Source organism: Hyaena hyaena, unplaced genomic scaffold (assembly GCF_003009895.1).
Source record: "Hyaena hyaena isolate Hyena2069 unplaced genomic scaffold, ASM300989v1 scaffold_169, whole genome shotgun sequence".
NCBI classification, from domain to species: domain Eukaryota; kingdom Metazoa; phylum Chordata; class Mammalia; order Carnivora; family Hyaenidae; genus Hyaena; species Hyaena hyaena.
In genome coordinates, this window is record NW_024080801.1 from 1879274 (window position 1) to 1904794 (window position 25521).

The 25521-nt window shown below is 48.9% G+C and overlaps 1 protein-coding gene across 3 annotated transcripts in view; it reads right to left on the minus strand.

Moving 5' to 3' along the window:
• The window catches only part of ZFAT (zinc finger and AT-hook domain containing), a 196780-nt gene that overhangs the window by 147388 nt on the left and 23871 nt on the right, over positions 1–25521 (minus strand). For all 3 annotated transcript variants that reach the window (XM_039240202.1, XM_039240201.1, XM_039240203.1), the window contains exons 2-3: positions 18085–18255; positions 4286–4537 (exon numbers count right to left, since the gene is read on the minus strand). In XM_039240202.1, coding sequence (XP_039096133.1) covers positions 4286–4537; positions 18085–18255 — 423 coding nt within the window. The remainder of the gene's footprint in view (positions 1–4285; positions 4538–18084; positions 18256–25521) is intronic.

Sequence of the window (25521 nt, forward strand, 5' to 3'; positions counted from 1 at the left end):
AAAATAAATAAATAAACATTAAAAAAAAAAAAAAGCTGGACGCTTAACTGACTCAGGTGTCCTCCGAGTAGAGTTTGTTTTTTGTTTTGTTTTGTTTTTTAATCAGGAAGAAAAATGAAAAACAATCTTGAGAGTCAATCAATGGAAAATGGATGAAGGAAAATGTATGGCCCATGCACACGATGAAATGCTGGGTGTCCTTTAAAAATGAAAAAATCTGCATTTACTGATTGTTTTGGGTCAGGAAGCATACAGAGCCGCCACACCACGGTGGCTTAAGAATCCAGACCAACCACATACAGGCTGTGTTGCCTGTATGCAAACTCCTGAATGTCTCTGTGCCCCAGTATCCTCTGCTACAAAATGAGAGTAACAATAGTGCCTATTAAAGTTGCTATGAGAATATAGGAGCTAACAGCTGTAAATACAGAGTATCCAGAACGTGCTAGAAAACAGCTTGTTAAATAAAAAATATTGACATTAAAAATTTATCAGCTACATTAGTGAGTGAAAAAGAGATCACAGAACACGATGCATGACCCCGTTTCTAAAAAATATATGTGTACACAGAACAGAGAAGGCTCTCCCTTCTCTTCTTTATAGGGTATAATAGTCAATATACCTGGGCAGTGAAATTCCAGATTATTGTTATTTTCCTGTTAGTACTTTCTCCATCATTTCAAGTATTTAAAAAAAAAAAAAAATAAGTACTGTCAGACACTTTTGGAATCTGAATTGGTGTGAGCTTTTGAGGGGGGAGTTTGGCAACATGTACTATAAGTCCTGACCCAGCAGTTACACTTCTAGGAATTCATCATATGAAAGTAACAACATAAGTCCACACACACACACACACACATATACACACGTATATAGAAGTACTTATGAAAGCAATTATTTACAACAACAGCAGACTGGCAGTGACCTAAATTTGATCAGCAGAGATCACCACGACACAGAAAAATAATGCCGTCGAGCTCCACAGAAAGATCTTTTTGCTGAGGGCCTTCAATGCCCAGGAGAGGACTTGGCATTTTACTCTGAGGGGGAGACACTGCAAACCTTGTTTCGGGAAGAAAACCCTGAGGGCAACGCAGACACTGCACAGATCTCACTCACCTCCTCGGGCTGCATCCAAGTTAGACCCAGGTCTGACATCTGCAGCAAGCAGTAGCAGGCATGTTTTATGAAGGAGACCCCCAAACTCCAGCCCTAATTGTGCAGAAAGCCCAGCGGTCTCTCAGGAGGAAGCTGGCGGGATAAATCATGTAAAGGCACAAAAGCAAAACAGGTCCTCAAAAAGACAGCACTGAATGGCCCGAGAGACTCAGATTCCCGGGACTCAGGCAGGTGCAAACAGGGCCGCTCTGAAGGCTACGGCCCTGTCGTCAAGATGCAAGCGCCGCGGGGAACGCAGACTGGCGCGGCCCTTCTGGAAAACAGTACGGAGGGTCCTCAGAGAGTCAGAAACAGAACTACCCTGTGATCCAGCAATCACACTGCTGGGTGTTTACCCAAACAATACAAAGACGCTAATCCAAAGGGACGCACGCACCCTGTGTGTATGGCGACAGTATCCACAATAGCCAAACTATGCAAACTGCCCAAGCGCCTATCAATTGATGACTGGATAAAGAAGAGGTGGTGTGCGTGTGTGTGTGTGTGTGTGTGTGTGTGTGTGTGTGTGTACAGACACACATACATATATACTCAACGGAATATTAGTCGACCATAAAAGAGAATGAAACCTTGCCATTTGCAACAGCATGAATGGCGGTAGAGGGTGTTATGCTAAGTGAAATAAGTCAGTCAGAGAAAGATAAATACCATCTGATTTCACTCATATGTGGAATTTAAGAAACAAAACAAGCAAAGGAGAAAAAGAGAAACAAATCAAGAAACAGACTCTTAACTCCAGAAGACACACGGATGGCTGCCAGAGGGGAGGCGGGTGGGGCTGGGGAAACAGGTGGCGGGACCGAGGGCTGCACTTGCGATGAGTGCCGGGTGCTGTGTGGACGTGTACTCGCTACACGGCACACCTGAAACTAACATAACACTGTGAACTATACCGGGACTAAACTAAAAGACTTAATGAACAAAGAAACATGCCACCACCATTAACCATTCACTCTTTGTGAGACAAAGAGAGTGGGGGCTGTACACAGGGTTGGGGCGAGGGGACAGCCCCATAACCCAGGGCCAGTGGTTGACAAATCCACCAGAAATCAGCACTTCAGGGACAGGGAGGTTGATCCTCATCCTTCCTCCCTCAACCATCTCATTTCTAAAAGCATCTGTATCTGCCGACAGGGCATCAGGCTCTGAGGCCCCAGCGCTTCCTGCCTACATGTCCCCCACAGCGAGACGTGGGCTCCGCGGCGGACAGCCGTCTTCCCGGGGCCCTATCCTGTTGATCGCTGGTCCGTTATTTGCATTAGCCTGTGCAGCCTAGAGAGGTTCACGTAGTCACCTTGAGAGCCATTCTTTGAAGGAAAGAACATTTTATATTTCCTATAGTTTGTGCAGATGTTGGCAAGGAGCCTTGGCCATCAACCTAGATGGCTGGTAAGTATCAGGTGATGAGTTACTCAGTTATGCCCACAATATGTCTTGCTTCAGTGCTGGGAGATGTTTCTAGTAAAGACACTTGAGAATTGAGCTTCCAAGACTAGGTTCCCTTGCTAACTAAAGCACCTGGACAAACAACCTGATGGCCCCGTCTAGCTAGCCTTATGTATAAAACAGGAAGGAAGACAGTGATAGTACTGCTTCCGACTGCGATGAGTAACAGTTATAGCTAATTTTGTTGAGCACTTTTCAAATGCAGGTCCTGTTCTAAGCACTTTGTAAGTCCCGCCTTATTCAATCCTCAAAGCAACCATATGAGAGGGTGCTGTGTCCTATTCCCATTTTACAGATAAGGAAACTGAGGCAGAAGGAAGGCAGTATGGCCTGGAGGAGCTGGGGTTCAAACCCTGGCTGCCATAGTCCAAAGCCTACATTTTAACCAAAACTGTCTCCCGTGTAACAAGCTCAGCACAGAACAAAACACACTAAGAAGCAAAATTCTTGGGCCAAGTCTGAAGACTTCACATGCGGACAAGACCCAGACAACAGCAGGGCAAGCGGCAGAGGCCCTCCTCGCCAGCGCAGTCCCGCTAGCTCCTTCCTCCTGGTGGGTTGCCCCGAAGACCTGCCCCACCGCAGGGAGAGCAGTCCGCGCTCACCTTCAGACGTCCTTCAGCCTCTTCTAGAAGTTACTTCAGGCATGCCTAGGTGGCTCCGTTGGTTAAGCATCCTACTTCAGCTCAGGTCATGGTCTCACAGTGTGAGTTCGAGCCCCAAGTCGGGCTTCGGAACCTCTGTCTCCCTCTCTCTCTTGCCCCTCCCCCGCTTCTTTCTCTCTCTCTCTCTCTCAAAACTAAACAAATATATATATATTTTTTTTAATTTTTTTTTTTAATGTTTTATTTTTATTTCTAGGAGGGAGAGAGAGAGAGAGAGACAGACAGCGTGAGCAGGGGAGGGTCAGAGAGAGAGGGAGTCACAGACTGAAACAGGCTCCAGGCTCTGAGCTGGCAGTCAGCACAGAGCCCGACGCGGGGCTCGAACCCACGAACCGCGAGATCATGACCTAAGCGAAAGTCGGACGCTTAACCGACTAAGCCACCCAGGCGCCCCTAAAAGAAGTTCCTTGAGAGCTGAAGCCTAGCCAGGAACAGATGTGGGGGAAGCACCAGTGTTCTTTGCTCCCTTCCAGAAGCTGCCACAACCTAGCCGCCACCCCCACTGGCTCAGCAAGGGCCCTCCCAGGGGCCCCGAGCATCCTACTGCCTGCACTTCTGCTCACAACTGCCCCCATTAATGCCAATGCCACGTACACCGTGACACCAGGCTCCCTCCTAGCCCCCCATCAGAAGGCCGCCTCCCCTCCGATGGTTCATCCCCTGTTAACACCCTGGGATGCACAACCCTGCTGTCCTCCCCAGGACATACGCTCACCAAGGGGACACTGTGCTTTACCCTCTCTGCACAGCCCAAGGCACCCGCTGATGTGCCCCTGGGACTCGCACTCCGTGGGCACCACCTAACAGATGACACCTTCAATTCACACATCATGGACAGTAACAGTGATTGGCTCACAAACGGGGCCTTTTCCAAAAAGGTGAGACGTGTATAAAAACGCTCTATCCTCCTTGAAATAACTGACCCAGGACAAAGGGATGCCAGCAGTTACACGTCTTCACAAGGAACCGGCGTGTCCGGCCCGCGGGCACCGTACCTGCTTCCCCATCCTCCTCACCCCAGTTCAGCACGATGATGCAGACGTGCTTCCTCAGCTGGCGAGGGTTGGAGAACTTTCGACGGCACTGGCCGCACTCCAAGCTGCCCGGAGCCGGGCTGCTCCCCTCTTCCGGGGCCGGCGGGCTGCCCTCGAGCGGACTGGCGACGCTCTCTGCCAGCTCCTCCTCGGCACTTGGCTTCTTCGTGGACCCCTTCGGCCTGCCTCTCTTCCTCTTCATGACCGAAAACTCTACCAAGGAAACAAGAGGGCACAACGTCGTCACAGGAGGTGACAGTGCAGGGCACACGTTCGACTTCCAAATGTGGGAATGTGCTCAGTTTCAGGTTTTATTAAAAACAGAAAGTCTGAAGTGGTTCCAAAAATTAACAGCTGCAGACAGTACCTTTAGTGCTCCTACTTTTGCATCCACATGCTAACACAGAATCGATTTTCTAATACTCCCCTTTAAAAATACAATGGGGGGCACCTGGGTGGCTCAGTCAGTTAAGTGTCCGACTTCGGCTCAGGTCATGATCTCGTGGTTCGTGGGTTCGAGCCTCACATCGGGCTCTGTGCTGACAGCTCAGAGCCTGGAGCCTGTTTCAGATTCTATGTCTCCCTCTCTCTCTGCCCCTCCCCTGCTCATGCTGTCTCTCTCTGTCTCTCAGAAATAAAACATAAAAAAAAAAAATTAAAAATACGATGTGATCAAAGCATGTGCTTTGCATGTGCTTCTTTCGTAAAGTGGGGATGATTTTGACAGGTGACCGGCAGCTGCCCGGTTCGCAAATCAGACTCCGAGTGAGCCAGCAGCTCCCTTTACACCCAGTTCTCAGACAGTGCTTAGGAACTTCTTTGCAAAGGATTCTCAAAGGCCGCTCTGCTTCTCACGCTCATAACGAGCTGCGCAACTATTCAGATTATTTCAAGACATCATAATTATTACAGCCAAATTGTTCTGACAAAACAGAGAAAAAATAATTACAATCTAAATCTACCAATTACAGGACTAAAGACAATAGCAACATTTCTCAAGTTTCCTAGCGACCTGGTGAGTTGGAGAGCAGGCTCGGAGCTTCTCTGGAGCAAGCTTCACACCATTTTTCAACTTGTCTTTCTTCTTAATGAGCACGCATTTCTAAGGCATTCATCTCCAGCAGGAAGGCAGGAAGTAGGACGGGCGAGTGGGGTCGGGGAGCATCCTGCTGCTGCTCATGTGAAGGCGGGGCAGCGTGGTCTCAGGTACCCTGAGCGATGCCACGCAGAAAGCCAGCACAGGCGGGGGACCCCGCATGACAGGTGCCTGCCTCAGTACAGCACCTCTGGCCGTCCTTTCCTCTGAAGCTGAGCGGCAGAAGAGCAGAGGGGCCCTAGGCTGCAGCACCACCCCCCGGGGAACATGGTGATGTACGGAGGGTAGTACCTTCAGGGCCCGTCCCTGCATAGGAAAGCATCACCCATGCTGCCCATGGCTACTCCCATAAGGACCTGCTAAGTGGGTTGTTGTGCTCCCAGATCCGACAGGGAAACCATGGGGGAGAGGAAGGCAGGACAGTTCTGGAGCAGAGTCCGCAGGGAACAAGCAACTTGATAACATTGCATCTGGACAAAGGAGCCTGCTTGGATGCGCAAGGTCCCCAAGAACTCAGGGAGATGGCGCACTGGAGTGGGGGCAGACCTGGGGCGGGGGGGGGGGGGTGCCTTGCAGGGGCAGAGCTTCTGTGGAGCCACAGGGCCAGGCCGGATGAGAACAGACAAGAGCCACACAGAGCCACGGCTGCAGTGTGCACAGTCACTGCCTTCCCACCATCGGGGGCGCATTGGAGACGGGGGCTAGGGGTAGTGGCGGAGGGAAAAGCACTTAATGACAGGAAGGCAAAGAGACCAGATGAAACAAAAGAGGGCACAAGACACTTCAATCCCATCACCCGTACGGGTTTACTGAGGAAAACAGCTGTGTAGACACAAGGCCCAGGGGATGTGTGCGGGAGGCCGGAGGGGAGGCGAGGGAAGGACTGTGTGCAGTGGGGACACACCGTTTACCTCACAGTCATGAAAACTGTTCTCCTTGCTTTTTGTCACCGCAGCACGACCTCGTGCAAGTTACTGAAGCGGCAAGGAACGGCAGAGGAGGCGTGGCGAAGAGGCCATGACACACACACCGCGTGTCTCGTCGGCTGAGTGGCGGAAACGTTGCGGGACACCTACGGACGCCTGTGGTGCTGGCCTAGCCGCGAAGAGGGACTCTGCACCCGCCGTGCGGACAGCCTGATGTCCCCCCTCTGAAATGCTCTGTGAGGACGCAGCTATGTGAAGACGTCTGGCCTCTGCCCTGGGCTCCTGGGGGTGCCCTCCAGGCCCCCGGAAGGTCCTGCCCGACACGGGTGCCTGTCTGCCTGGTCTAACAAAGTGATTTATGACGGGCCCTGCGACAAGTCATACTGGCTCTGACCTCCGGTGGAACCGGAAACAGGTCTTCATCCGAACCGACAGGAGGAGCCCAGGCCTGGCGGCCAGCCACACAGACAGTGGGTCACTGAGCCCCCCTAAAACCTCTGGACACCGAAGGCTGAGATTAGCGTCCCTGGTTGGAAATACTCCGGTCCTGCCACACATGACAGCCCCAAAAATGCAAGGGCGTCTGGGACCCCCCAGGGGGAAGAGGGTGACAAAAGGTCCACACCTCGGACCCTCCCAACTCGACTTGGCCCCTGCATCTCTCCCTTTGTCTGGTTCTGACTCGTACACTTTTCATAGAAGATGGTAATCATAGTATAGCACTTTCCTGAGTTCTGTGAGTCATTCTAGTAAATTATGGAAGTGGAGAGAGCCCTTGGGGTCCCCCGGATTTGGAGCTAGCTGGTTAGAGTGAGGGTGGTCCCGGGGACCCCCAAACTTGTGGCTGGGGTCAGCAGTCTTGTGGGCAACTGCACCCCTCACCTGGGGTTCAGCACACTCACTGCGGCAGGGCACCCAGGCTCCCCTCCTCAGAGAAGAGTCACTGCACGTGACAGCGGCCTGCAGGGTGCCACGACGTGTGCGACTCTGCTCGCAGAGGTCCGTGCCTGGGGGACTCCCTGCAGGCAGAGCTCTGGTCCTCACTGCCTGTTAACCCCCCTCCGCCCCTGGCACCTAACCTGGTGTCCCCCACAGCAGGCACCGATAAATCCCAGTGGATAAAACGGGTGAGCGGTGCGTGATCTGGATGTCACGGGACGGACACGGAATCAGCCTTGAGAGCCATGAAAACCTCTAACACGGTGGTGACAAAACTCATCTGACATCTTGCCACATCCATAATGCAGATGCTCAAGACCAGTAAGTTGGCGAAAGATTAAATATTCATGAGTGAACTTGGAATAACTTCAGAGCACTGGAAAGGAGCTGCCTCTGCTCTGGGAACCACTGGCGGCCCTCAGAAGTGCTGAGACCCCGGGTCCCGCCCTGCGGAAGTGCCGGGAACCCCAGCCCCGCCCCTGCGGAAGTGCCAGGAACCCGGGCCTGGCAGGCAAAATCCTGGAACCACGCGGTCCAGACCTTGGAATTGGCTTCCTTTCCGTCCCCTTCTTCCTCCGTGAGTCCCTCTGTCCCGTGTCTCTGTGATCTGTCCCAAGGACATCGGCCCACGGGACCCCCTCCGCTTCTTGTCACCTAGATACCTTCACAGGGCCTCCAGCCTCCTGCTCCCGTCTTCCTCTGCCTCCACCCCTTGTCTCACTGCTGCGCCCTCACCGTAGAACTTTCCATCGTTCACAACACTCAGACCTGGCTCTCTCGGTCCTTTCTCACATGGCTCAACACACACACACACACACAGCTGGGCTCTCTCCCAACTGCTGGGCAGTGTTCTAGACCTCCCGAAATCTGCACAGGTCAGCGCAGTCAATTTTCTCATACCTGTACTTCTCCCCGTGTCCGTGCCCACCTCCTGCACCCCAGTCAGACCCCAGGCCCCAGTTCAAACCCTCAGGTCCTCCTCCACGAGGCCTCCCCAGCTGGTCTCACGTCAACAGTATGAGCCACACATGGCACGCGAGCCACGACACAGCCTCAGGACTGTGTGCATTCCTGTCTCCCCAGCTCTGTCACACATCCAAGATTGAATCCCAGGGCCCTCAGAATCACAAATAGGACTGGAGACATAGTCGCCACTGAATAGGTAAAATACACATTGATCACTTGTTTGATGACAGGAGGCCATTTCTTGCATCCACAGTTTTCAAAAGGAAGAAAGGGGCGGGCCAACATGCATCATTTCAACCCTGTCCTAAAACCACCGTTGGGGGACAGCTTCCTCACAGCCAGAGAATCCAATGCCAGAACTAGCAAGGGACTCGAAACATCAGCCAAGGGTTTTAAATTCAATCAGAAGACAACATGGGCCCCGTGAAAAAAAATAGCTCCATGTTACTAAAAATCTAATAACGTGAGCCCTTTATTTGTACATCACTCAAGTGTGCAAGGCACTTTCCCAGTTATTATCTCATTTTATCCTCATAAAAGCCTGAAGAGATGGATGTAACAAATGTAATTTCCTCAATAGGAAAAGAAAGGAGGGACTCAAAGGTTTAAGGCACTTGGCACATTTTCCAGAACCTGCTGCTGCGCTCACAGAGCCAGAGTCCGGGTTTCCCTCTCCCCACTCCGATCTTTCCACTGAGTCATGTAGCCCACAGGTTGGTGCTCAACACCTTAAAGGTGCCACTGTGTGCAGTGAAGAGAACCCCAGCTGGGAGAAAGGCCGCCTGAGTTCCATCCCCTGAGCTTCCGTTTCTAATATGAAAAATAAACATAAAACTGTCCCAATTTATAGTCACTTATAAATAAAAGCAATCCCTAAAGATGCTGAGTGTAGTACGTAGAAGGTGATCTACAGACAATGGCTGCTTATTAAGGCCACGCTCATTTATACTCTGACATGGACCATGTCCCTGAAGGAACTGTTACTCTCTCACCGGGCGGCTGTCAGATCATGGGATTCCTCAGCGCTTCTCCCTTAATTTCTTCCTTTTAGAGTTTCTCACGCACCAAGAAAGCCAACGCGGAATGCGGGGTGTCGCGTTTCACTGTGCTGAAGACTAGGAAGAAAGCCAGCGCCCTCACTCCACAGCTCAGTCGCATCACTCCAAGTCAAGAGTTTAGGAAAATCGTGAAACTCTTACCACTGTTGGGCCTGACAGTCAGTCCCCTGACATTTCCTTCCAACGAGCCCAGGAAGCAATGGGAAGATGATGAATTATTTATCAGAAACTCTGGAGTGTGAGCTTTTTAGGTTTATGGGGAACGTGGCGTCCCCTTCACGGGACAGATCATGGCTGGCCCTGGAACACGAGGCACCAGAGAGGCAAGGCACCCCCGGCCTGCTCCCCGCGGATTTACCAGCAACGGTGTGGAAATGTCACACCAACAACAGCAACAATGAGGGGTTATTAAGCACGTGGAGTTCAGGTACCACGCAGAGCACTTCACGTGCATTTCCATCAAATGTCTGTGGGGACCACTGGTATTATTCCCATTCTACAGAAAAAGATGCTGAGGTTTAAGAAGATCGATCAATCCGCTGCAAGACACAGAAAAAATAAGAGGCAGAGCAAGGCTTTAAGTCCCCTGTTTGCCTCCGAGTCCGTGAATGTCACTCCTGTGTCAGCTCCCTTAATTCCGGAGCTCAGAACTAATACGCTCTGACCTCTCCTCCGCCCTCTGCAGGAAAGTGGTGACGGTGTCACCCAGCTACAGCCGCTGGAGACGTGAGGTGCTTCGTGCACTCACCACGTATGAAGGCACTAAGTATGAACATGTATTTGTCCCATAACCTCTTCAAAAATAAAGGCCGGCATCTTCTCTCCCTTCGACAGATGACAAGAGCCACTTCCCTAGGCCAGCACGGGGTCTCCGCAGCTGTGCCCTCGAAGGGCAGGCAGGGAGGCGATCCTTGGGCCATCCTCCATGAGCCGAGGGGCAGTGTGGCCCCGGCTGCCTCAGCCCTGATCGCACTTCGGGCTGGTTCACCCACAAAGCAAGCCTGTTACTAACAACTCACTAGCCCAGAATGGGGGCGCCTTTTCATAATCTGCACAAAAGCACGCGTGGGCCGGCCACAGCCATGGCTGTCACATGAAAGCTCCACAACTGGAATGAGCCTGCCCAAGATGGGTGCTCCTTAACCACCCCCACGCTGCCTACCAGAGAACAAGGGAGGGCTCAGGGTTCGGTGGTTTCTGAAACGGCAACACGCCTACGGACACTCAGCACGACCTCACTGGTGGCAGCTGTCCAAAAGAGACAACACAGACATTTAAATTTAGATGCCAACTTCCTGTAGGAAGCTTCCTCTCACCCTCAGACTCGACTCTGTGACCCCCTTTTAGCAGCCCGATCTTGAGCCCAGAGAAGTGCTTTCCCCCCTGCACTGCACAGCCGCCTCTCTGCCCACCTGCACCCACCAGCCAGGAGGAGGACCCAGCAGGCAGAGGCCCCCCGCGCCCAGCACCCTGCCTGGTAATAGCTGCATGGCTACTGAAGAAAGAAGCGAGGGGCGCCTGGGTGGCTCAGTTGGTTAAGTGTCCGATTTCGGCTCGGGTCATGATCTCACGTGAGTTTGGGCCCCACATAGGACTCCGTGCTGACAGCTCAGAGCCTGGAGCCTGCTTCGGATTCTGTGTCTCCCTCTCTCTGCCCCTCCCCTGCTTGTTCTCTCTCTCTTCCTCTCTCTCTCTCAAAAGTGAATAAATATTTTTTAAAAAGTTTCTTGAATGAAGCAGGATGGGAGGGAAGGAAGAGATAAGAAGAGTTTCTGTGGAAGGTATGAATGTGGAAGAAAATGAAAAAGCCCAAACAAGGCTGAGACCCGCATGAGTTCCAGCTCTAGGAAGCCCTCCTGCCCCAGCTGCCATCAGGATGAACACATGTGCGCACACACACACACCCATCACTTACGCCCACACACCCACACACGTTCAAAGACACAACCAACACTCACACGCACACATTCTCTCCACGAGGCAGTTTCTTCTTGGACCACAGCCAGAGACTTGATTAGGAAGAGGGGAGAAAATGAAAGGCTCTAAAGCAGACCACTTCCTACATGAGCAAAAAAGATTAAAAGGCTATAAAATAAACCAAAGGATTTAGGAACCTTCATGTTATAAAGGGAGACCAAAATAATAAATCAATTACTGCTCAGTGAAAGGTTTAATTAAACCATTTCAAGTATCTCTCAACTTAAAATGAATTGTGAAGGTTAAGCCTGAATAGAAATCACTGGAGAGAAACTAAGCTTCTAGAAGCCTCAAATAGTATGGACTCGCATTGAGAGAAAAAGAAAGACTTGGAGTTCTTAATGAAAGACTTTAGAAGAAATTTGCTTGTATTAAGAGTCTGAGTTTAATTAAAGTCTTAAATACTTTTAAAAATTAAACTGTACAGGCAACTTCCAGTATACATACACCAAAAAAGACAGAGAGAAAACATGCTCAAGAAAAATTTAGGTCAAAAGTAAATTAGTTAATAAAGGAAAATAATTCTTTTTTTCCTTTAAGTTTTTACTGATTGATTTTGAGAGAGGAAGCATAAAAGCATGCAAGTGGGGTGGGGCAGAGAGAAGGAGAGAGAATCCCCAGTAAGATCCATGTCAGCATGGGGCCCAATGTGGGGGCTCGAACCCACAAACCATGAGATCATGACCTGAGCCAAAACCAAGAGTCAGAACCTTAACCAACTGAGTCACCCAGGTGCCCTGGAAAATAATAATTCTTTTTTTTTTTTATGTTTTTTATTTATTTCTGAGAGAGAGAGACAGAGTGAGCAGGGGAGGGTCAGAGAGAGAGGGAGATACAGAATCTGAAGCAGGCTCCAGGCTCTGAGCTAGTTGTCAGCCCAGAGCCCAACACGGGGCTCAAACCCACGAACCGTGAGATCATGACCTGAGCCGAAGTCAGACACTTAACCAACTGAGCCACCCAGGTGCCCTGGAAAATAATTCTTAAAGTAGCTTCATAGTATGAATTTGACTATACCCAGAGCAGTCTAAGAAGACACAAATACCATCAGAGCAGCTGGGTCCAATCTCACTCTCCCGCCTAGTGACTAGGTAAGCTTCAGTGTGCTATAACTCCTCCAGTCTCGGAGCACATATTCCTCAAGTATAAAATCTGAGCATCATCAAGGAAATGGAAGACACAGACAGCACTATAAACCAGCAAAACCTAACACCATCAACAGCTGAACATAAATTCTTCTCAATCGCACATGGAACATTCCCCAGACCACATGTTAGGCCATAAATCAAGTCTCAATAAATGTACAAAGATTAAAATCATACAAAGTATGTGTACTGAAATTAAAAATAAAAATTCATACAAGTGAATAACAACAACAACAAAACCATTAAAAAATGCGCAGAGGACCTGAACAGACATTTTTCCAAAGAAGACCTATGGATGGCCAACAGACACATGAAAAGATGGTCAACATCGCTCATCATCAAGGAAATGCAAAGTCAAAACTACACCTCCTGCCTGTCAGAATGGCTAAAATCAAAAACACAAGGAACAACAAGTGTTGGCGAGGATGTGGAGAAAGGAACCCTCGTGCACTGGTGGTGGGAAAGCAACGGGTGAGCCACTCTGGAAAACAGTATGGAGGTTCCTCAGAAAGTTAAAAAAAAAAAAAAAAAAAAAAGAACTACCTTACAATCCGCCAATTCCACTTCTCGGTAGTGAAGGAAACAAAAATACTAATTTGAAAAGGTACATGCATATCTACATTCACTACAATAGTATTTACAATACCCAAGATATGGAAGCAACCTAAGTGTCCATCAATAGACGAATGGATAGAAAAGGTGTGGCATGTGTGTGTGTGGTGTGTGTGTGTGTGTGTGTGTGTGTGTGTATACAGACATCAGAATATTACCTAGCCATAAAAGAAAAAAAAAAATGAAGTCTTGCCCTTCACAATAACACAGACAGACCCAGAGGGTATTATGCTAAGTAAAATAAGTCTGAAAGAAAAAGATAAATATATGATTTCACTTATATATGGAGTCTAAAACACAAAAGAACAAACAGAAAGACTCACTGTTACAGAGAACAAACTGGTGGTTGCCAGGGGTAGAGGGCTGGGGAGATGGGTGAAATACATGAAGGCGATTAAGAGGCACAGACTTCCAAGTATAAAAATAAGTCACGGGGATGAAAAGTATAGCATAGGAAATATAATCAATAATATTGTAATAGCTCTGATACAGTCACAGATAGTTATGGATAGTGACTAGAGCCACCATGGTGATCATTTCATAATGTATAAAAATATAGAATCACTATCTTCTACATCCTGCATCTAATGTAGGAACGTATGTCAATTAAATTTTAATTTAAAAAAGAAAGTACAGAAAGAAATGTGCAAAGCTCAAAAATACGTGGAAACTAAATGGCACCCCTATATAACCAATGGGCCAAAGAGGAGACCATAAGGGAAATTAGGAAATACACTGAGATGATGAAAAGAAAAACACAATGTACGAGCACTGATGGGACACAGTGGAAGTGGACTTCACAAGGCAGGTTATAGCTGTAAATGTCTCTGTGAAATACAGAAAGATCCCAAATCAGTGGCCTACTCTTCCAACTCCAGAAACCAGAGAAAAGAGAAGCAAACCAAATGCACAGCAAACAGAACAAAAAATAAAATAAAAAGAGTGTAAAGAGATTAAACAGAAAAACAAAAGATAAAACAAAAAAAAAATAAAACCAAACCTGAAACTTTTAGCTAAACTCACCAAGAAAAGAGATGGAAGACTCAAATAGCTAAAATCAAGAATGAAAGATGGACTATTACTATTAATCTTACCAAAAACATTTTTTTTAATTCTAAAGGAATACTATGAACAATTAATTTACATGCCAACAAATCAGTTGATAAATCAACTTTGATGAAATGGAAAATTTCCTAGAAAGACACAAACAACTGAAAAGAACTCAAGAAGAAACAAAAAATATTGGTACACCTAACATAATCAGAAAAATTCAGTCAGTAATCAAAAATCTTACCACCAAAAATGAAAAGCCCAGAACTAAAGAGCTTCACTGGTCAATTCTAGCAAGCATTTCAGAAGAACTGACACTAACACTTCAAAAATCTTCCAACAACGCCAACAATGAACAAAACAAAAATCAAAGAGGAGGGAACACTTCCCAGCTCATTCTGTGAGGCCACAAACTATTTTGATTCCAAAATCAAAGATGTCAGAGAAACGACCCTACAGTTATCTCTGCATCTGAACATAAATCTCTTCATCAAAATACTAACAACCCAACTCCAGCATCATACTAAAAAGGACTCTGCAGTATCACCTAGTAGGGTGTAGCCCAGGAAGTGACTCCGGGTATGAAAAATCCATCCATATAAATCATCACATTAATAGAATGAAGGAGGAAAAAAAACACATGGTCACCTGCACAGAGTGATGGACCACGAATGCAGAGCAGGTAAGAGCGGGAACATGGGCCTGGTGCACTGGCTATCAGGGAGACGGATAAAAAGAGGGATCCCTAGGAAGAGTGTGGCCCAGGATGGCCTCCTGAGCAGCCCGCCATCTCTTTCACTAACATCAGTAACGAGGGCAAGGGTGGTGGAAGTCAGCACACGCATATGTTATAAAACACTGGCGCACGGAGTTCCAGAAGATCTATCTGCTCTCTTATCATTTATTCATTATTTATAAATGAAATTAAAAATTCAAATTCTTTTACCTCATTCACATTTCATTTTAGTAGGAAGAAGTCTTAATAAGGAAAGCTGAATAAAAATAGAATTAAGGGTTTGTAACAAGCTTTCTCAAAGTTCTCAATACCTTAACCCATGTGACTTCTATCTGCCATATGAATTTTACAAAAGAGTTTATCCATTCACCCAAGTCTACAGATGTTCAACCCCAGACACAGGTATAGCAACAATATAGCTCCTGATTAAAGCTTTCATTCCATCCGTCTGTTAAGCTACACTCTTTGGAAAGCCAAAGCATCTTTTTCATTTTTAAAGTTTATTTTATTTATTTTTGAGAGAGAGAGAGAGAATGGCAGAGAGAGAGGGGGAAAGAGAATCCCAAGCAAGCCTCACGCTCAGCACAGAGCCCAACACAGGGCTCAAATTCACGACCCATGAGACCATGACCTGAGCCGAAATCAAGAGTTAAACACTCAACTGACTGAGCCACCCAGGCGCCACAAGCCAAGGCATCTTAACTGCTCAACAGGAAGGCAGACATGGGGAATGTGAACATCATCAGGGAACCTACAGTGAGGTCTGGCATATGCGCTTCACTCACTCCCAGGCTGGGTGGCAGAGGGAGGCATGGCTGAACTGTGAAGGCCTTGGCGTTAGGCAGATTCTTTTTTTTTTTTTTCTTCACCTTTACTAACGCATGATTGACAGACAAAAATTGCGTATACTTTGATTATACAATATCCTTTTTTTACTTTGATTATACAATATCCTTTTTTTAAGGTGCACAAAATGATTTAATGTACATATACACTGTGAAATGCTCACCACAATCAACAATAGCAACCATTTTCCTCTTTTGACGAGAACACTTACGATCTACTCTGTCAGCAGATTTCCAGTATGTAATACAATATTGTCCACTGTAGTCCCCATGGTGTACATCAGATCCCCGGGACTTATTCACCTCAAAGTTTGTACCCTCTAGACCGTCATCTCCCATCCCCCTCTGCTGCAGCCACCATTCTACTCTCCGGTTCTATGAATTCAGCTCTTTTAGATTCCACATATATGTGAGATCATACAGTATTTGTCTTTCTGGGTTTAGCTTATCTCACTTAGGATAGTGTCTTCCAAATTTGTCCATGTTGCAAAGGCAGGATTTTCTCCTTTTTTATGGCCAGATAATATTCCTGTGTGTGTGTGTGTGTGTGTGTGTGTGTGATTTTCTGTATTCATTCATCTGTTGACAGATGTTTAGACTGTCCACTGTGAATAACACTGCAATGAACACAGGGGTGTGGATATCTCTTTCAGATCCTTCATTTCATTTGGATATATTTCCAGAAGTGAGATTGCTGGATCATATGGTAATTCTATTACCACCTTTTGAGGAACCTCCAGAGTATTTTCCATAGGGGCTACGCCAATTTACATTCCCACCGACAGGACACAGCGTTCCCTTTGCTACCCATCCTCACCAGCACCTGTTGTCTTCCAGAGGACAGCCGTTCCAAGGGCTGTGAGGCGGTGTCTCACTGTGGCTTTGACCTGCACTTCCCAGGTGGGTGGTGACATTGAGCATCTTGTCATGCACCTGTTGGTTGTCTGTATGCCTTCTTTGGGAGAATCTGTTCAGGTCTTTTGCCCGTTTTTAATTAGGCTACTGGGTAGATTCTTAATGACAAATTAACCTCCCTCCCCTCCTCGTCCGCAAAGCAAAGAGAATCAAACGTGCACTATCAGCCGAGATGTGATCATGTGTGAGTTCCCGCCTCAGTCCTGCTTTCTCACAGCGGCCAGTGATGGGAGTGAAACACCGTGGACACACCTCTACCGGCCGCTGGTGAGGAGGAGGCAAATCCTCCTCATTCACCGTCACTGGCTTCAGGTGCTGGGCTTCCTCGGTTTCATCTTCCGCCACTAACAGGGACTAGCAGAACTTCTCTTAGCTTCTCAACGACTTAATCCTCTGTCAGGCGTGTTTCTCTGAGCTCCCTGGGAGCAGCCAGAGGGACTCATTAACCAAAACATTTTTGTCTGGAGTCTCTCCTTGTTACCGACGCCAGACAGATGATCAATAAGCCGGCCTATTTAGAAATGCCAGCCTGAATATTCCCAGGAAAGAGCAACCAGTTATCTGTGTGGCTAATGAATCCTGTGACGGAACACTGATGGCCACAGACTGTACTTCTGCACGGGAGACTGGCTGTTGTCCCTCATCATAAACAATAGTTTTGTGGGGGCTTTTTTCTCTATCATCTGCAGCTACTCCTCCTGTACTACACATTGTCTCTGTCCGTGGGGACCCAATTACGGGACCCAGATGGTTCCTCTAATCCACCCACCTGCTGCATCTGACGCCATTCAGTGGGAGACGTCTGGATGCTGCAGACAAGATGCATCTCACTTCACACCAACTGTGAACCTGACAGTGTGTGTGAATCAAAGCTTTAATTTGGATCCTTGTTCAAGGTTTACACGCTCGGCCCAGAAATGTGGGGGTCTCAGATCACATATTCTTATACATTAATCACACATGTCATCACAGCATCCCTTTATTGTCTCCTGTGCCAGGTGTCATCCAAGGTGACAATGGCAAATCATCTGACTCGACCCTCAGCACCCACCATGTGACGGGATTGTTTACCTTCATCTGTCAGGTGAGCACAGTGAGGCTCATTTGCCTCAGGTAACGCAGCTGCTAGGTCCTACAACTGGCTTAGACCCACACTCATCTGACAACAAGCTCACAGTTTGTTTTTCATGCTGTTGGGTGCCATCACCACCTTTCATTAACTCAATCATTCCTTCCTTTCTTCATTCTGCATTCTAAAGCCAGGCCCTGGAGAGGTGCCCACAGAGGCCAGGTACAGTGAATTCAAAAGCACAATCTTATTTTGAACGGACTACAACGGGACAGTTGTTGACTGTTGGAGACGTGAAAGTTCTGGGTTTCTATGCCCAGCAAACAGAAACCCAACATCAAAGGGTGGGCGGGCCGATCACCGCCATCGTCACCGGCAGGCACGGCCGTGGCCGTGGCCCCCTCACCCAGCACCCGGGCCCCTTACCATCTCCGCTTCTGCGAGGGTTCGTGGGTTCAGGAGTGCTCAGAGGCCTGAGGGGAATGATGATCTCATCCGCATTAACCCCTTCTCCCGTGTGCTTCTCAGAGACGTGGGAGAGGAGCTCCGACTGACTTGGTGAGAAAAGGTTACAGCACTTGCACATGAAGATGTTCTCTGTGAGGGGGGGAAAGCAAACTGTGTTATTTCATCTGAAAGAAAACAATGATCACTTCCGATCGCCAAAGGAAAATATTGAACACTGCCCTTCTGAGCAATGGCCAGCCTCCAATTGACTGTGTGTGTCCCTCTTGTGGATACCTCCACAGCAAGCACCTCACTTCTAACTTCAGGGGGCTCCAGTTGCCAGAAATTTTTTTTTAATGTTTCATTTATTTTTGGGAGAGAGACAGAGTGTGAGTGTGGGAGGAGCAGAGAGAGAGGGAGACAAAGAATCCAAAGCAAGAGCCAGGCTCCGAACTGTCAGCACAGAGCCCAATGCGGGGCTCAAACCCACAAACCATGAGATCACAACTCGAGCTGAAGGTGGATGCTTAACCAACTGAGCCACCAAGGTGCCCCCAGAATATTCTTTTCCAGAAATTCAAAACCACTGTCCTTCCAGATACTGTCTGATACGGACCCCCGTTACCCAAACCCGACAGCCCAGATTCCGGCACCGACACGGCAACATGAAAGAGTGAAACCCAGCCTTCACATGAATGAACCGCACTGACTGCCACAAAGTGCTCTAGCGAGGCTCTCTCCGATTAGGTATGAGGAAAAACTGATCAAAATAGCATTTCTCAAGAGCAAAGATGCCTTCTGTGGGCTGGCACAGACTAGAAGAATGGGAATCTGTTGATTTTTTTAAGCTACTTAATTCCTATTTGAAAGCAGTACCACCATTCACAAATATTTACTAATAGCCTATTAGAGTTCATCCCATTATACTAGGCAGGAAGACATGGTAGGAAAACGCTCACTTTTGAGTCAGATAAGATAATTATAGGTACATATTGGAATCTTAAATTTAGGGTCAAAGAATAATTAAAAGCTAGAGGTATTTTTAACAATGGCAAGAGGAATTGGTATGATGGAAAGGACAATGGCTTTGAAGCCAGAAGAACCCAGATGACATTCCCACCCTACCCCTGAATGCTGTAAGGCCGGGTGATCTCTGAAGGGCAGTAAGAATGCCTCGGGTGCTGGTATGAAGCAGGACACACAGCTCACGTGCCCACACAGCAGTGGGAACACAGCAGGCAACAGGAAGCCACAGCGCTCCACCCACCGCGTGCCCGCGCCCAGCTCCCCACACGGCTGGGCCCTCACCATCGCTAGCCCCACAAGTGCTCTCAATGCCGCCTGGCAATCGCACACGGTCTCCAGGCCGCGTGCTCTCCGCGGATGGTGAGCAAACGTCTCGGACCCCTCTATCCCTCACTCCCATCTTCCCATCTGGCCGCTGGCCTTGCTTCTATTGCACGTGAAGACCAGAAGGCGGCTTCCTCCGCCACAACTGCCCGCCCACTGCACCTGCACCCACCCGGCCCCACTCCTGTTGGTATGAAGGCTGGCACCAGCAGTGGCACAGAAGGTGGGGGGGGGGGATCCGTGGGAGTGGGCCGCTCCAGTGCAGGCAGTAATTTTATCATTGACACGGTTTAGAATTGGTGGCTCAGGGAGATAAAAATGATAATAAAAAAACAAAAGAACAGACTAACATTTAAATGTTATTACTTTAGGGACGCCTGGGTGGCTCACCTGGTTAAGCGTCTGACTTCAGCTCAGATCATGATCTCAAAGTCCATGAGTTCGAGCCCCACGTTGGGCTCTGTGCTGACAGCTCAGAGCCTGGAGCCTGCTTCAGATTCTGTGTCTCCCTCTCTCTCTGCCCCTCCCCTGCTTGCACTCCCGTCTCTCTCAGAATAAACTTTTTAAAAAATTGCTTTAAAATTCTCTGAAGACAAGGCACCCTTAGTGCCTACACTTGGGAAGAGCATGCCCACAGACCACCCTGGAAGACCGCTGGACAGAGGGGCAAGGCAATGGCCTGTGTGCAGCGAACCCCAACCCCTCCCCCCCAATGACCACATTCCAGTAACTTCTTTCTCCAGAACACTCATCTTTCCTCTCTACTGCTTGCCACATGCTAACCTCTCGTATCTTAACACAAAAATCTCCACCCCCCCACCCCTCCCCACCCCATTTTCCTCCTCCTCCTCACAGCAAGATTCCCTTCCCAGAAAGAGGAGACAGGAGAGAAAGGCAGTGAGCCCACCGACCGCTGCCACAGTGAGGACCGAACCGGGCCGGGCGCTGCAGCTGCAGAATCAGGCCCCCTCTGCATCCAACGGAAGGGCTTCTCCAGAAGGAGCAGGAGGAATGAAGACCGAAGGGAACTCCCCCCCACCACAACCACCAAACAACACCGGAAATAGAAATTAACAAAGCAGAACATTGCCTCCTCAATGAAACTCTCTCATGAACAGCATCAATCGATATTTTATCTTTTCCAAGAAATGCTTTATTCCTAAAGAACCAAATGCTTCCCATGCAAGTAAGAAGAGATTATGGTAACACTTCTTGGCTTCCTACAAGGCCATGTTATTTTCAGTGCGCATCCCAACAGCGACCTCACGACTCAGGCGGAAAAGGGACTGTGTCATCCCCCTTCCACCGGTGAGGAGCCCGAGACCGGAGGGGACGAGCCGGCTGCCCGCGGCAGGTCGGCAGGAAGCGGACAGCAGCCAGACTCTCTGCGACCTGCTTGTGACGTGAGCCGTGTTCGGCTCCACCCCGTGAGTGGAGTTGCTTCAAGTTAGGCTAAAATACTCACCGCTGTAACCAACAGGGTCTGGAATGAACGTTATCCCAAAAAGCATAACCCCCAAACCGGGGATCAAGTTCTTTCTGGCTCAGGGCAGTGGATCTACGGGGCCGCGGGCACGGGGGCGCCCCCTGCAGGCCCGGGGAGAGAGCCCTCCGGCGGAGCCCCGCCAAGGAGCGCGCCCCGGCTGCTGCCCGGAGCGGGTGCATCTTCGGGTTTTCCAGAAACTACTTCCCAACAGACCTGTGCGTATTATTGGCTTCCGACACGTCTCACAGAGTAGCACTTTGGGGGACCACAAAGTCATGGGGCGGGGGCTCCGTTCACAGGCACTCCGGGCCCTGAACTGCTTCTGCATCTGCGCGCGCCCAAGCGCGCCGGGCCCCGCCCCGGTTAGAGTCGGGCACCCGCCCCGGGCTGCCCGCTGTCAGCGGGCACGCGCTTCCCAAGAGCCTGCGGCAGGTCCGCCCCCTGAGGCGGCTGCAGACTCGATCCCACGCGTGGGAGGGGGTGAGTCACGTGACCCAGCAGGACCCTCACTTAACTGAGGGGGTGGGGGGTGGGGGGTGGGCGGAGTGCGGCCCCGCCTGCCCGGGCCAGGGTCTCCGGGCGCCACGTGGCCGTGTGGCCGCCCTCAGAACTGCCCGGCCGCCAGCGAGGGGACTCTACTCTGCCACCAACTGGGCAACCTTGAGTTTGTTTTTTGTTTTTGTTTTTGTTTTTTTAAGATTTTCTCATATAAGTAATCTCTACCCCCAGCGTGGAGCTCAGACTTGCAGCCCTGAGGCTCCGGGCCGCTGCTCTACGGACTGAGCCGGTCCGGTGCCCCGACGCCACCCTGGGTTTAAAAGAACCGGACAGAACACACCGTGTTCCCTCCGGAACGGAATCCGCGAACGTCCCGCAGGCCTCCGGGCGGGAGGGAAGCCGCGCTCTCCGCGGAGACGCGCAGGAAGCAAAATGCCAACACAGGCGAGGGGCGTCAGGCCGCGCTGCCTCCCCCAGCGCGCATCATTGTTATCCCACCGAAATAACAACAAGGGAGCTGTTTTCATTTTTTATAGTGGACGGGTATGAAAAAATGTATCTTATACCCTGAAATATAATCATAATTATGTTGTCAGCTCATTCTGACGAAGATGCTATAATTTGGATGCATTTTTAGGTCCAATTACTTACTGCGCACTCATCCTCAACAAAAGGACTCAGAGAGAAGACCACATGTTCAATACAAGGAAAATCACAGAAGTGTGGGCTCTGAGTGTTCCATTTCTATGAAGTGTTTGCCAGCTTTCAGCCAGCTACGCTATACTATTAAGAAGGAAAATCTCAAAATAACTGCATAAGCAAGTCCTCCTTTCTGAAGTCTGATCTGCAAACACTCCAGGCCAGGAAGAGCCACATCCTGTCTGTGACCCCTGACTCTGCCCACTTACCACCACCCTTCCTGGGAACCCAGGCCGAGCAAGCCTCCGACCCCACTCCTGGAAGAAGGTCATGAGGTAGAATGGGCCCAGAGGTCCGGGCAGGTTGGTTAGGAGGCCCCTGTGATGCTGGGGAGGCTCACCGGGAGCTAACAGGTCCCACCTCTTACTCTGGCCACAGGCAGCACACGTGTGGGCTAAAGCTGGCCTGCTCCTGAGGGGGACCCCACCCCCAGATCCCAGGCCCTTGAGTAAACAGAGTCAGTTCAGCCTTGAGCTGAAGTGGCATGCTCCAGCCAGCTCACAGGACGCTCCGCCATCAGCACACGATCAAGGGCATGCTGTCCGTTTTGCTGCTGTCCTTCGTGAGTTCAGCTCCTCTGGGACTCTCAAGGCGGGATGACCAGAGCAGGATAGGATTCAGGCGTTACAGGTCTCCCGGTCCCCATAACAGAGCTTTTTAATTTTATTGATTATGATTATTACTATCATCATCATAATACAGCTAAGTAATACAGAACCCTATAGAAGAGAGACTGCCTGCTTATCAGCCCCTTGAGAACAACGGCATCACTGAGCACTTTGGCATGTATCCTTCTATCCTTGTGCTGTGCAGCACAGAGACAGAGACAGAGAAACATCATGCACAGGGATCCTTTCCCTCCCCTCAGGGGCCCTAATTCCCCGGCCTCTCCTCCCTCCATCCACCCTTCCCCCTACCCGGTCCCGCTCCCAGCACCGAGCTCAGGACGCCAGCCACCCTACAATAATAGCCAAAGCCCCTAGACCACACTGCTGCCCAAAGGCCGAGCAGGAAGCCAAGACTTCCACAGAGACCAGGCAATTAAGGAAGCACCCCTCCCACTCCCTGCTGGGCTGGGATCAGAGGAGGCCCAGTGGGGAGCCTGAACCTCCATCCTGCCCAGCAGTACTGGGGCACATCTTCCCAAAGCCATCAACAGAGGCCAGGGAGGGAGCCTGGATGTCTCCCCTCACTGGCAGTAACATAGCAAGACCCCAAGTCCCCACCAGAGCAGTGTCAGAGGGGCCTGATAAAACAGAAGATGTAAAGAAGATCCGGACTTTCATGACACCTAAAATGCCCAGAATTCAATAAAAAAATCATTCCTCATAATTTTTCAAGAATCAAAACAGAATGGAAGAGATAGACGAAAGAAATCAAGAACCTTGAAAACAAAACAAGAAAAGGCACACGATCTGAATAACAGGGAAAACAGACTGAAAAAACTGAACAGAGTGTCAGGGATGTGTGGGACTATAACAAAAGATCTAACTTGTGTGGCATCAGGGGCCCAAGAGAGGAGAAAGACAGTGGAGCTGGGAAAGTATTCAGAGAAATAATGGCTGAAAGATTTCCAAATCTTGCAAAAGATATAAACCCACATTTTCAAGGTCAGCAAATCCCAAACAGGATAAGCCCAAAGAAATCTACACCAAGGCACATTATACTCAAAACTTCTGAAAACTGGAGACAAAGGAGGACCCCAGAGAACAACTTCCCGTGTGCAAAACTATCTGAGTGACAGCAGATTTCCCAACAGACACAATGGCGGTCAGAAGGAAGTGACGCATTGTTCAAGTGCAGCAAGGAAGCAATTGTCCACCTAGATTCTACACCAGCAAAAACATCCTTCAGAAATAAAGGGCAAACCGAGACAGTCCCAGAGGAAGGGAACTAAAAAATTGTCCAGCGGACTTAACCTCTAAGAGCAGCTTAAAAGAGTTCCCTAAAAGGAAAGGAAATGATAGAACAATGAATCCTGGAACATCAAAAGGGGAAAAAGTACAAAGGAAAGTGTAAACACATGGGCAAATACATCAGATTTTCCTTTTCCTTTTAGTTCCTAAAGTTATTTTTGTCGGTTGAAGCAAAAAGCACACGTCTGTCTGATGTGCTTCTCAATATTTGCAGAAGAAACATTTGCCACAATGATAAACGGAGGGAAAAGGGGTGTGTAGGCGGTGATAACATCTCTACTCCTCATCACACGGGCAAAATGTCAACAACGGTTCTGCCTGTGGACCACGAACCCACACACGTGATCAATTACATAAGACGTAACTTGGGTGGGGCTGAGATGATGAGAAAGTTCTGGAGATGAACCGTGGTGGTGGCTGCCCAACACTATAAATGTACCTCACGCCACTAAGCCACATACCAAAAAATGGTTAACCTGATAAATTTCACATTTATGTACATTTTACCAAAAAACAAATGTAACCACAGGAGTAAATCAGTTAATGGGTACACGAGACTTCTTGGTACTATCTTTGAAACTTCCTGGAAAGTTATTTCAAAATACAAAGTTTAAAAAAATGAAAAATACCGTGGCAGACAAAACAGACCTCTGGCTGCCGGTGCGGCTCCTCCGGAAAGGACCCTGAACTTGAGAAGCAGCGTGTAGCCTGCTTGGTGTACCCTCACGCCATCCAATCCCAAACACCCCATGAGAAATGGAGAGCTCAGAAGTGCGGAGTGAGGTGGCTCAGCAGAAAGGGGTCAGTCCAGGGCCCTGTGCCCACCTCTGCAGGATGGCGGGTGATGTGGGCCCTCAAGGGTGGGCACCCCACGTCTGTGTCAAGCACCGTCCAGCCCTGGCGCACCCGTTACCTGTGGCCAGAGCCCCACCCAGCCCAACACCATCCATCTTCCCCTCAGCACTGATAGCACTGGGGATACAGTAGGCACTCAATAAATGTGAGATGAATTGATGATTATCAACATGCTTAAACATTTATCAATGCCCACAAGAAGACAAAATGCTACATTACTAGACTATTAGGTTACTCTATTTAAAAGCTTTAGCTTAAAAAAAATTCTCCTCTCCTTGATTAGTATAAATCATCCTCTCCTTTGCAACTATCGTTTACTCGGATTGATTCACCTTAAAGAGAGCTCAAAAGCCAAAGCTCAGATCCTATTAAATGATCTATCTTATGAAAACAGTAGGGCTGGCAAATTCTTTCAGAGTTAAATATTTTTGTTTTCTTGCTTTTCACTCGCCCTTAAGTTATTAAATTCATAAGTGCTGGCAGCTTTCCAATAAGAGTGGAAATATTTTAACAACATAAAGCCAGATTGCTGTCGCAGCCAATGTGAATGAAAAAGTCTCATTGTGCAGCCTCGTACAATCAAAAATACCTTTTTCTTTATCTTCAGGAAAG